Genomic DNA, 12286 nt, shown 5'->3' on the forward strand with positions numbered 1-12286 from the left:
GCATGCGTAGGGCAATGCGATCTCATTTGCCTTGACAAGTCGAGCGGTTTCTAGGAAACGGCCATTTTTCCCACGTCCCGATGGAATCCGCGCGGCCGCTGCCGTTCAAGTCTGCGTATGAGCGCTACGTCGATACGATGGCCGAGATTACTTCGCTTAACATCCAGTTGGCCATGCTGGAAACGTGCAGCTTTACCAAGTTAGGGGAGTTTGCCCGACCGTTCTCGGTCAAATTTGGCCCGCGGGGGGCGTCCGCAGCCCCCGTCGCACGGGTCGCGCCGCGCAACGTCTCGATCGATCACTTGTACGACGAGAACGGCGTCAACGTGTACGAGCGCTTCCTGCGCAGCCACATGCGATTGGTAGCACTGACGAAACTCGCATTTGGACCGTGCAGCGTCGAGAGCATCGCGGCTGAACTCGCCCTTGCCGAGAGCTACATGCGGGCGGGCTTGTGGAAACAATGCCACGACCACGTGTCGACCGCTGAGGAAATGCTAAACGAGGACAAGGGGGGATCGACTCGGTCGCCAGCCGGATCACCCCTGAAAAGCCCCAAATCCCCCATCCGCCCGACACCCGCCGCTCACGCCACTCGAACAGGTGACGCCCAAATCCACCACGCAAGGGCGCTGTTTGCCAAACTCAGCGGGAAATCCTCGTGCTTGAATGATGTCGGGCTGTGCAGCCGTCATGACGTCGTCGCGGCTTTTCGTGCCAGCGAATTCTTCAGCCTCGTTCAAGCAACTAAGTCCAGCACGGCAACAACCAGCGGGTTTGCCGCGCTGTGCGACGCCCATCAAGCCGACGAAACACTCGATGCTATCGACGTGGGTGCCACCGGGCTCGTGCGCTGGGATCAACTTGTAAGGTACAATCACATTCACCGTCCATGTCGTCATGGCTACTGACGTCGTGGGCAGGTACCTCCACGCCCAGGACAAGTCGTTCCAGATGTACCTGCAGCACCTCGAGCGCACGATCGAGTCCGACGTGATGGCGGCGCTAACGTCCGCATTTCGCGACGTTCAACAGCAACTTGCGGGGGACGCCACGAGCAATCCAAACCTCGTGTCGTCCAGTTCGGTTAGCTCTGTCCTGCTAGCCCACGGCTGCGTGAACGTCCAGCGCATTGGCCAGTACATCAAGTCGCCACCCACATCGAATGGGTCGCTCCAAATCACGTGGCCAGAGCTCGTGGAGGCAGCGAGTCGAGTGACCACAGACATTGTCCGAGCTGGCATGCAGTGCAAGGTGGCCTTGCTGCATGGACGGTGCGTCCGCGACATGGAGATCCTTATCAATAATCGGATACATCCCACCAGGTATCACATGAAGCGAGGTCAAGTGGACGATGCAATTCACTGGCTACGGCGCGCCGTCGCGGGGCAACTCGTGATGGTTGGGCACGACAGCCACGACATGGTCGACTACTTGGTCGCGATGGCCGACGCGCTCTGCCTCAAGCACAGTCAGGCGTTGCAAGCGACCAAAGATGCTGTCGACCAGGGCTTTGACAAATGGTTGGCCTCGGAGGTTGGCGCGGCAGCATGTCGATCGGAAGCATTGCGCATTCTGGAAGAGATACAGCAACACCACAAATCCAAGTCGATGACAGGATCGAGAAAAGGAGCAAAGCTGCCGTCAAAGAAAGAAGTTGAAGCCATGGCACGACAGAATTTGCGTGACCAACACATCAAGACTCACGGCCCAGCACCCGGCAGTCAAAATGGCACGACGTCCTTGTATCTCGACGAAGCCACCGACCTGTACATGCAAGTGTGGGCGCTGGAGGAGCAGCATTTTGGCCGCCAGGACGCCAACACGGCGATTGCGTACGCCGGGCTCGGCAATGTTTACATCCTCCGCAACGAGCCGGACGAGGCTGTGGGGTACTACACCAAGGCGATCGAAACTTTTGAGGCTGCATGCGACGGCGGCGTGCCGGCGTCTGCCTTCCTTCGCATGCACCTGGCCAAGGTGTACATGCACCTGCAGCGAAACACGGACGCCATGACGCTTCTCCATGACGCAGCAACGTTTTTCAAATCGCACGCAGCACAGTTCCTCGACTCGGAAACCACGCGACGTGATGCTGCCGCCAACGCCATTGACGCCTGGCGTGGTTGGCTGCAGCTGGCCAACTCCGACACCAATACAGCCACCCCACAGATCTACCGCAACATGGTTGAAGCTGCCGAGATTGGCTACGGTGAGTTCAGCCTCGAAACAGCCGACGCAATGGTTGCACAAGGTCGCTACTTGCTCAGTGGAGTCCCGCACGCCAACGCCGAGGATGGCGAGGAAGCTCTCGCGGCGGCGAGTTACATTATGGAGATTCACTACGGTGTTCACGACAAGCGTGTCCGGAAGCTGCGACAGGAGGTGGTCTCTGTCGGGGCACAGCGGCGGCATGGCGACCAACCGACGAAGTCGCCCCCCGTGCCTATAACCTCCTAGAATATTTCACATGTCTCGTGTTTTTAAATATCACGTTTTAATCGCATCGTATTAAACGTGGGAATAGAACCCCCAGAGTTCTCAGTTTTCCAAACGTTTTATTCTAAAACCTCGTGGAGCCCATGCAAATCAAACAATGTTGTGTTTGAAATACCCAACGGCATGTTGTCTCCGTTCTGCAGTGCTACCGAGGCATCGACGTGTGCCACCTCGCGCCAGTTGAGCTGGCTTTACAGCTAGACCAACAAAGCAAATCGTAGTAGTGGCTTCCATACCCACGACCCAGTGGCAAGTTCTGCACAGCCTTGAAAACGTGACTGTGTGGGCTGTAGCGTCGAATAAGTGTAACGGACGTTGTTGGATCTCTTTGCACTTCCGTGAGCAAGTTGTGCACTCGGATGGCGAACGTCGAGCGGCCCGTCCTCAAGAAGAACTTGGAGAGGCTCTTGTCCAGTCCGTCGGAGTCGAATCGAGTCTTCTTTGTCCACGACCGCCGACGCGTACAAACGCATCGTGTGCACCACCACGTGGCGCCGTACCCCACCAATATTGTACGCACCTCCAAGTACACAGCCCTCACTTTTCTGCCATGCATCCTCTTGGAGCAGTTTCGGCGGGTCGCGAACGTATTCTTCCTCGCCATTGCTGTCCTCCAGCTCACGACGTCGCTGTCGCCGACACACCCGAGCTCGACAGTGCTACCACTTGGTGTCGTGCTCGTTATCACATTGGTCAGAGAAGCCGTCGACGACTACAAGCGCCACGTAGCAGACACCGCGGTCAATCGATCGACCACCCATCGCCTCGTCGACACCACGTTCGTGCCAGTGGCATGGCAGTCACTTGAGGTGGGGGACATTGTCAGGGTGAACGACGGCGAGGACTTGCCTGCAGATCTCCTCCTCATGGTCTCCGGTGGCAGCAGCACTAGCGATGACACCTCGATCGAGTCTGCACAATCCGCGTTCGTCGAGACATCAAGTCTGGACGGGGCATGTCTGCCCAAGAGGAAGTTGTGCCTTGAAGGACCGTCGACCAGCATTGCTCCATCCATCGCGCTAGAGACTTTCCACGGTTGGCAAATCTCATGCGACCCCCCCAATCCAGCGCTCGATCGCATGACCGGAAGCGTTGTGAATGTCTCGTCGGAAAGCAGCAAGGACACAGAAACCATGTTCACCATCGATAATGTTCTCCTCCGAGGCACGACATTGCGACACACGAAATGGGTAGTTGGTATCGTCCTGGCGGCTGGCCACGACACCAAGTTGCTGCAGACATTTCGTCGCCCCATGGCCAACGTATCCCAGATCGATCGGGTCGCGAACCGATACATCTGCGTCATGATCGGGTTGTTGTTGATTGTCGTCACCGCAAGTGCGGCAGCCGGAGAGGACTTTGTGCAGCCACACAAAGCAGTGCGCGCTCCATTCGTCGGCGACGTTGGCAGCGGGGCGACGATGGAGTTTGCCACGCTGTGGATAACCTACCTCATCTTATACAGCCACCTGGTACGAACGTAGGCACCAGGTCCTTTTCTCGCACGATGGATGACCACTTTATCCAGGTCCCGATCTCGTTGTACTCGACACTGGAACTGGTCAAGTGGCTCCAAACCAAGCAAATCGAACGAGACAGGTCCTTGCGCTGTCCAACGACAGTGCGCCCTGCCAGCGCAATGACCTCCGACCTCAACGAACACCTTGGCCTAGTCAACTTTATCTTCGCCGACAAAACAGGCACCCTCACCGCCAACGAGATGGTGCTACGAAAGACGAGTATCGCCGGGATGATTGTGGACCATGTTCGTCACCGATACAATTCCTTTCCGCTCATGAATCGTACGTTTTCTCGTAGAGCGCACCGTCGCCCCACCTTCCCAACACTGCCGCGAGTCGGGCCTTTGTGCGATGCGTCCTGCTGTGCCACTCGGCGACGCACCAGGGCGAGCAACTCGACGCCTCATGTCCGGACGAAATGGCAATGCTGGTCGGGTTCGCTCGATTGAACTGCAGGTTTCGCCGGCGCCTTCCCCACAGCAACGTCGTCGACATTTTCATCTTTGGCGACGTCGAAACGTACTCTGTTCTGGCCACGATTCCATTCGACAGTGTCCGCCGTTGTATGTCGGTCTTGGTCCAGCGTGATGGCGAAGGTACACCATGTGCCACGCAAACTCTGACATGATCGATACCATCGCGACGCGCGTAGATGCTGCAATTGTATTTTTCAAAGGAGCGGACAGTGCGCTGATGCCGTTGGCACCACCAGACGACACGACAAAGGCCATTGCGCACAACGTGCACGAGTTTGCAAGCTCCGGACTTCGCACCCTCGTATTTGCGTCCCGAACAGTGGACGGCATGGATGTGGCTTCACTCACGGACGCCGCCAAGCGAAGAGCATCGGGCGATTGCCCCGACAGCGGCAAGGACGTGCTGGTACGTGGGCTCGATGGGGGCACTCCGATTTCAATCCTTGGAGCGACGGGGGTCGAAGATCGGCTGCAAATCGGCGTCGCCGACTGCCTGTCCATGTTGTTTCGAGCTGGGATGCGTATTTGGATGGTCACGGGGGACAAGGATGAAACTGCGGTGGCTGTGGGGCACTCCTGTGGCCTCCTGACCACCCATTCCAACCCACGTCCTGACGAAACTCCCAACGGACCTCTGCAGCAACAGCACGTGCTGTCCGTGGATGGAACCACGGCCGACGAATGCCTCGACCAGATCACGCAACATCGTCGGGCGCTAAAAAAGCAAGGGTTGTGGAATCCTGCGACGGTGATCCCGACCATCGCTATCGTGCTGAATGGGTTTGCGTTGGAGGCGATCTTGTCCGCTCCGAACGAGATTCCGACGGGCCATCTCATGGACTTGATTGTCCAAGCTAGGTCTGTGATAGCGTGTCGACTGTCTCCGGTGCAAAAAGCATCGTTGGTCGAGCTGGTCAAGCTTCACCATCCTCGCAACGTGACGTTGGCCATCGGGGACGGCGGGAACGATGTGCCAATGATTCACACTGCGCACATCGGCGTCGGGCTGTACGGGAATGCTGGCTTGCTCGCTGCGCGCGCGTCCGATGTCGCGATTGCGCGCTTTCAGCTTTTGTTACGATTGCTGCTCCTGCACGGTCGGTGGAACCACCGCCGCATCATGCACGTCGTCCTCTTCACGCTGTACAAGGGCATCGCCCTCACCACGACGCTCGGGCTCTTTTCGTTCTTCACGGGGTTTTCCGGCCAGTCCCTGTTCGATTCATACTTGATCGTCGGGTGGACCGTTGTGTACACGCTTGCCCCTGTCCTTGTTGTTGGCGTGGTGGACCAAGATATCACGGCGCCGACGATCCTGGCCTATCCTGCCATCTACCAAGAGATGGAGCCCATCAATGCGCGCAAAGTGTTGCTCTGGGTCGCGTCGGCCGCGCTGCATTCGTCCATTATCTTGTACACCGTGGCGAAATCAATTCGGTCGAGTGCACTGGAGGCAGGAGGGGTCGTTTACGTCGGCACGGTCGTCTTCGCCGCCCACCTCTTGGCCGCCACGGTCAAGGCTGCCATGACCATGCATCGATGGCATCGTTGGCAGCCGGTTCACGTTGCGTCGTTGATGCTGGGCCCTGTATTGTTTGTGCTTTTTGTGGCGATCTTCTCGCATCGGTATGGCCCATGGCCTGGCTTGCATGTGGCGCGAGACATAGCTGGTGTCGGCGAGGTCATGGTTTCCGACGCGCCGACGCTCTTTCTCGTCGTTTTCGTCGTCGTCCCCGCAAGTGTGCTCCCGGATGTCGCGTTCTTTGGCTTCCAACGTTTGTACTTTTACTCGAACCGCCATGTTCTCCAAGAAATCGATAGCTGCTTGGGCAGCACGAGGCCCCGTCGATCAGGGACGAAAACGCAAGCCGTGGCTCCATGCCCCGACACTCCCGCGCCCATAGTTCTCGCCCCCGACACCCCCGCGACAGAGTCCACCAGCCCGAATTGGCCAGCATCTCCCTTCCCTCCACCCGAGGAAGCTCCAATGACGTCGCAACCCGTCGTCGCACCCCCTTCCGAATGCGCGATTCTCATTGCCCTGCTGCAACGTTTGCACGCCACCCATCGAGCCGACCCCGAAGACAACGTCCTTGCCGCCACCGACACCAAGATGCACCCGACGAAAATGGAATTCGTCGGCAAGCAACGAGTGGCTCTCGAACGTGAGTTTGACGCAAGCGCTGTCCACCACGAACTCCGTCGCGTTCGCGTGTACGTGTACGTGGCAGCGTGCCTGATGCTGGTCAGTTTGCTGGTCGAATACTTTGTCACATCAGTTGCAGCCCACCCCGACACTCAGCAGCTGCCGCTTGGTCGAGTCGATGCACCAGCCCACGTGGCGAGTGTTCGACAGGCAGTGGCACCCACCCAAGGACGATTCATGACGCCATTCTTGGTATCGCGGCTTACCATCGTGGTGTTGGCGCTGGCCTACGCCCAGGCGACACGCACGTCCATGTTTGCCAAGCACTATCACGTGGCCATTCTCGTGCCGATGGCCGTCACGGGCGTCGTCATCTCGGCCACGATAACAGTGACGGGGTATGTATCGGCCGTGTTGTTTCCTATTGTGGTGCTGACCATGCTGCACGTGCGCTTCACGGCGGCGTTGATCGTCGTGCTGGTCAACTTTGCGATCTACCTCGTCCTCCAAGTGTTCGGCGACGACTCGGTACTATCGGCCACCGAACTCGGCGCGTTCACGTGCTACATCGCGCTGGTCGTGGGGCTGGCGGCACACGGGTGCTGGCGCATGCAATACGCGATGCGCGTCGACTTTTTGCAACACCGGGCGCTCGCGATGGAAGAGTTTCGCGCGGTGCACATCCTGCGCAACATGTTTCCGCCCCACGTGATGGCAAAGCTCAAGGCCGGCGATGCCATCATCTCCGAGGAAGAGCCAGACGTGACGGTGCTCTTTTGCGACATCGTCGACCTCCACGCGTTCATGCGTGATCATGCTCCCGCCGAAGTCGTGGCGCTGCTGGACCACATTTACTCGCTCTTTGACGAGGTTGCCTTCCACGACGAGGAGTCATTCTCATCGGTCGTCCTGTAGATGTGCGTGCGGTTCGGAGTGCAAAAGATGGAGACGGTCGGAAAAACGTACATGGCGTGCGCAGGGATGCAGTCCGGGGGAGTCGGCGGCCAAATGGCGGCGCTTCGTGCCGCCAGTCTAGCACAAGAAATGATCCGCCTCATGGCAACATGTCGGACACCCCGCGGAACAACCATCCCGCTTCGCATTGGGCTCAACAGCGGACGCGTGCTCAGTGGGCTCGTCGGGCGAAAGAAGCAGCAATTTTCCCTCTTTGGTGACACGGTCAACACAGCGTCGCGCATGCAGAGCACAGGAGTCGTCGGTGCTGTCCAAGTGTCGGAAGCCACGCACCACCACCTCAAAGCGTCGTTCTCGTTTGAATCGAGACAAGTTGAAGTCAAAGGAAAGGGGTCGATGACGACGTATTTATTGGGGGCGCCCATGTCGGACATCTTGCGAGAGCTGGTCCGGCCGCGACGAGACCAGCCACCGCCGTCGAATGGGACAGGAACCGATCGCCACGATGTTGCGATGAAGGCCAATGTCCACTGGCTGTGGCTGCATTTTGTCCAGGACGGCATGGAAGCAGCTTACATCAAATCCACGGCAGTCGCCCGGGACACGGCTGCAACGTACACGACGTACGCGCTTGGGCTATACATGGGGTTTGCCCTTGTCCGGGACATCGTGCTCGGTTTCAACGACGCTCGAATCTCCACGGCCATTCTTGCCTTTGGCATTTTGTCGCGAGCGGCCATGGTGGTGTTCACGGCCGGGATGTTTTGGTGGCGGCCAGCGAGTGTGCTAGCTCGTCCCTGCGTCGTGGCCTCTGCTGCGATGGTGACTATGGCCGTTTACCATATCTTGGCCGTCCAGACCTGCGGCGTCGACAAGCAGGGCGACATGCTCGCCCTCGACATTGCCCTGGTCATGTTTGCCGTGTCGAACAGCGGGGCGGTCGTGCATCGCACGGCGATCTGGTACAATCTGGCGATGTGGATCGTCAGCGTCCTTGTGTTTGTGCTGTCGTACCGTTGCGACAATTCGTCCGAGTCCATGCATCCGATCATCCTGACCTCGTGCACCGCGATTGCCAACGTGACGATCTCGAGGCGCATCGAGTTTTTCAACCGTCGCGTGCTGTGGCTGCAACGTCGAACGCAGCTCGAGACGAAAAAGGCCGATGAGCTGCTGTACCAGCGGTTGCCCGAAGCTGTCGTCCACCGCATGAAGCGCGGCGAAGTAGTGTGCGACGAGCACTTGATGGTGAGAGCGCACCATGGGTAGGCAGGCGCCGATTGCAGTTGTAGGTCGGCATCTTGTACTCGGACATCAAGGGGTACACGTCGATTGCGTCCAAGGCCAACACGGAGCAAGTGATTCACATGCTCGACGCGATCTTCGCCGCGTTCGACGCACTCACGGAAAAACACAACGTTTTCAAGCTGCAAACCATCGGCGACGCGTACGTGGTCGTTTCGGGCCTGCCCTACGTCGATGCGACCGTCCCCGTCGTCGAAGCCGGCAAAGACGGGATTCCCAAGCTCCTGCGCCAGGACACCAACCCGGACGCCGCGATTCAGGAAATCGAGCAGCTCGATCAAGCGCGGAAGCGAACGACAAAGACGCCGTGCGTCCGCGTGGATCAACACCTCCAAAATCTCGTGCACCTCGCCCTTGACATGATCCATCAAGTGTCCAAAGTGCGACTCTGTGTGTTGGCCGTGTGGCAAGTTGACCGTGACCTGCACCTAGGTGCACGACCCCAACACAAACGAACCGCTGCAAATGCGCATTGGCATCCACTTGGGCAGCATCTACGGCGGCGTCATCGGGAACACGACGCTGCGGTACGACATGTGGGGTCCGGATGCGCTCACGGCCAACGAAGTTGAAAGCAACGGCGTACCGGGGAAGGTGGTCGTGACGGCCGCCGTGAAGGCGGAACTCGACGAACTTGGGATACAATGCCATTACCACTGTGACATCAAGCCCAACATCCAAACCTACGTCGTGCAGCTCGAGCCCGGCCAAGACTTGGCGCGGAGCGACAGCCCGCGTCGCGCGACGTCGGCGGTCGGGAGCGGCGGCAATTCCCCCGCCAAGCTGCGCAAGTCGTACTGATTCATGTCGCTAATCTTCGTCAGACCAATCGGACGGTTCCGACATCCCGAGTGAATCGGACCGGCCGCGGTTGGTGACCACGTCGAGGCCGCGCATGCGCTAAGAGCATCACAACCACACCGGAGGTTAGCAGCAACCCATCAACATGACATCCATCGAGTCGTCCTGAACGTCTCGGTGAGTAGTTCACCTGTTCAAAACCTTGGGCCACCTAATGCCACACATCATCATCTCGCCGGGGTAGCGTAGTCAAGTACCGGGTCAGAGGATGCTGCTGGAGGGGAAGGAGCTGTCGTTTTCGGCGAGTCGGTCGTCGGTGCCTTTTGTTTGTTTTTCAAATTCTTGATCTGCGTCAACACATCGTTCTACCACATGTACATTGTCGGCACGTGTCCACGTGGCAACGCAAGAGGCAAGCACCTCGTCGCCATAGTTGGACGCCGCTCCATCGGACCCGTCGTTGCTCCCGTCGTCAGATATGTCCACCGTGGGCAGCGCCTTGTTGTCACCTGGGTAGTCTGCCAGAGGCGGTGGCGGGGGTTGAAAGCTGCGCGGCGTGTCTGGCGGAGGCGCGACGTCCACCGCCTTGAGGACAACGACGGGTTTTACAAACTGTTTTCGATCCCGGTCCTGTTCCATTCGATCTTGCTTGCCACTCAGGGCATTTTGGCGACGACGCATGCGCTCGGCGATTTCATCTGCAAGCGTCAACGGAGGCTTCTCCTCCTACGCACGGACGCCCGACGTCGATAAACCAGCACGTCGAAGTCGCTGTACCTCATGCACTGCTGCCTTTTTCACGTCTCGTCCATCGGCAACCTAATCGCCATGCATGACGAGACAGATTACCTCGCATGACGGTCGATGGATTCGTGACCCCACCTTGCGTAATTTGCTCATCCCAGCATTTCGAATCGCGTCCAACAAACTGGCACGGGGGTTGGCTGGCTCAGGCGGCGGCGGCGGACCATCGACCGGATCGCCGCCGGCCGGTGCGGGAGGGGGTGGGGGGGGAGGCTGGTTTGGATCGGCCATCGGCGGTGGGGGCGGCGGAGGTAGAGGTCGTCCTGCATCTACAATGAAGTGATGCACTAGTTCCATGAGATGAGTCGTGTTCGAACGTACCATCGAGGGTTGGCGGCGGCGGCGGTGGTGGCGGGACCATGCCGTCGAAGGACGGCGGAGGTGGTGGCGGCGGGGGCGGCGCGACATCAGTTGGACCCAACACGATGCCCCCCGTGTGGGGCTGCAATGCCGTCGGGCCAGCGGCAAACTCGGCGATTTGCGGAAGGTCCGGCAGTCCCGAGTCTTGAAACATCGACGGCGCAATCGACGTCGTTCCCTGGTTTTCATACTTGTACTCGACCGCGACACCCTTGAGCCCTGGCAAAACGTCGGGGAATTGGCCCTTGTCGTACATGACAAATGACGGTTTGAACAGGCCCTTGTCGATCGTGCCATCGAAGCCGTCCCCGCCGTTCATGACGGAATCGGGCGCCGCCGCAAGCACTTTCTTTTTCTCCTCTTCTTCCGCCACTTCCACGCCAAGCAAGTTGTCCCACGACGTGTACTAGAATGGCATCAAACATGAGCTGTACATGACGCGAACCTGTTGGTATGGATTTTCGCCAGAATTGAAGAGCAGCACGCTTCCAATGGATGGCACGTTGTCTGGCAGTGGCCCCAGGCCCTCCTAACCGACGCCAGAACGATGGGAAGTTGAGTCGCTGCCACTCTGTTGGGTGTACTGGTTCTTCCTGTACCTTGGCCATGTTTATTTCTGCGCGGCACGTCTCGACAGCAGGGTTGACGCGTTCGAAGAGGTCGAGGACTTCGGCCATGAGCTGAGCTCGCTGGCCAGGCGTCGGCGCTTCTGCTGGCAGGAAATGGACGGCCGAGTCGGACACCGCGAGCGGCGGATTCTCTTCGTACGGTTTATCACAGTAGAGACTTTTCATTGCTGGTAAGACTACCATCATTGACAATCCCGACGGTGTTAAAGTCGAGCCCTGAAATAAGCGACATGGTACCTTGAGGAGCGGGATACTTGGCAGTGGAAAACACAGTGGTGGGCCTATTCGAGATGCCGCGCTCTATACGAATGGGGAGTGTATGAGACCACCGAACACACGAATTCGATCGTACCGATGATGGCAGTGACCTTGTTTTGGCAGTCGGCGATCCTCTACAGGTAAGTCCAGCCTCAGCGATCAGACGCTACTCCTCACAATACCTTGTCGATAGCCTCGACACGATCTTTTTCCGCTTGGACCTGGAAGATGCACGAAAAACGCGTACGTGAAGTGCCCTTGCCACGGGCGTTCACTGTACCTTGTTGCCAATGCGCGAAAACACATCCGTGACGACCGAATCCAAATGGATCAACTGGCGGATGACATCCTTGACCACAAATGGCTTCTTCAAGTCTTCGAAGACTCGCTCCACGCAGTACACCTGCGATGTCTGCATGAGCAACCTTGGACTTGGCGACGGATGATCTTCCTCCGGATTGTAAGTAAGACTTGCTCGGCATTATCCTCTGTATTTCAACTGGATCATGATTGAATTAATTTTAACCAATTAGATGTTGTTATTATTGGTAAATGAATGAAGTTGATAAATAA

General features: G+C 58.1%; 3 protein-coding genes across 3 annotated transcripts; 2 read left to right on the top strand and 1 right to left on the bottom strand.

The window, feature by feature from the left end:
- The first annotated feature begins 54 nt into the window (after window positions 1–54).
- Window positions 55–2506, top strand: H310_00670 (hypothetical protein). Its single transcript, XM_008863536.1, has 3 exons — window positions 55–871; window positions 924–1274; window positions 1326–2506. Exons 1-3 carry the CDS (start codon window positions 81–83, stop codon window positions 2458–2460), a joined length of 2277 nt encoding a protein of 758 aa, XP_008861758.1. The 5' UTR covers window positions 55–80; the 3' UTR covers window positions 2461–2506.
- Window positions 2507–2858: 352 nt separating this feature from the next.
- Window positions 2859–9780, top strand: H310_00671 (hypothetical protein; the record flags this gene model as incomplete). Its single annotated transcript, XM_008863537.1, has 7 exons — window positions 2859–3971; window positions 4028–4264; window positions 4318–4615; window positions 4672–7511; window positions 7557–8804; window positions 8849–9241; window positions 9294–9780. 7 exons carry the CDS (start codon window positions 2859–2861, stop codon window positions 9660–9662), a joined length of 6498 nt encoding a protein of 2165 aa, XP_008861759.1. The 3' UTR covers window positions 9663–9780.
- H310_00672 (hypothetical protein) lies at window positions 9448–12193 on the bottom strand. The gene is made up of 13 exons (XM_008863538.1): window positions 11994–12193; window positions 11896–11934; window positions 11808–11847; window positions 11693–11755; window positions 11426–11631; window positions 11272–11355; window positions 10788–11232; window positions 10545–10735; window positions 10440–10481; window positions 10083–10388; window positions 9920–10027; window positions 9853–9873; window positions 9448–9761 (listed from the first exon to the last, which is right to left on the bottom strand). The coding sequence occupies exons 1-13, from the start codon at window positions 12129–12131 to the stop codon at window positions 9672–9674; spliced, it is 1773 nt and encodes a 590-aa protein (XP_008861760.1). The 5' UTR covers window positions 12132–12193; the 3' UTR covers window positions 9448–9671.
- Between the last annotated feature and the right edge of the window lie 93 nt (window positions 12194–12286).

The sequence above is a fragment of the Aphanomyces invadans genome (assembly GCF_000520115.1).
Source record: "Aphanomyces invadans strain NJM9701 unplaced genomic scaffold supercont1.1, whole genome shotgun sequence".
Taxonomy (NCBI): Eukaryota; Oomycota; class Saprolegniomycetes; order Saprolegniales; family Verrucalvaceae; genus Aphanomyces; species Aphanomyces invadans.

Coding starts and splice junctions, on each gene's coding strand:
- H310_00670 (XM_008863536.1), top strand. CDS start 81: ATGGAATCCGCGCGGCCGCTGCCGTTCAAGTCTGCGTATGAGCGCTAC. Junction 872..923: donor CGCTGGGATCAACTTGTAAG/GTACAATCACAT, acceptor CGTCGTGGGCAG/GTACCTCCACGCCCAGGACA. Junction 1,275..1,325: donor GTGGCCTTGCTGCATGGACG/GTGCGTCCGCGA, acceptor ACATCCCACCAG/GTATCACATGAAGCGAGGTC.
- H310_00672 (XM_008863538.1), bottom strand. CDS start 12,131: ATGCAGACATCGCAGGTGTACTGCGTGGAGCGAGTCTTCGAAGACTTG. Junction 11,935..11,993: donor TTTCGCGCATTGGCAACAAG/GTACAGTGAACG, acceptor TGCATCTTCCAG/GTCCAAGCGGAAAAAGATCG. Junction 11,632..11,692: donor CAAGTATCCCGCTCCTCAAG/GTACCATGTCGC, acceptor CAATGATGGTAG/TCTTACCAGCAATGAAAAGT.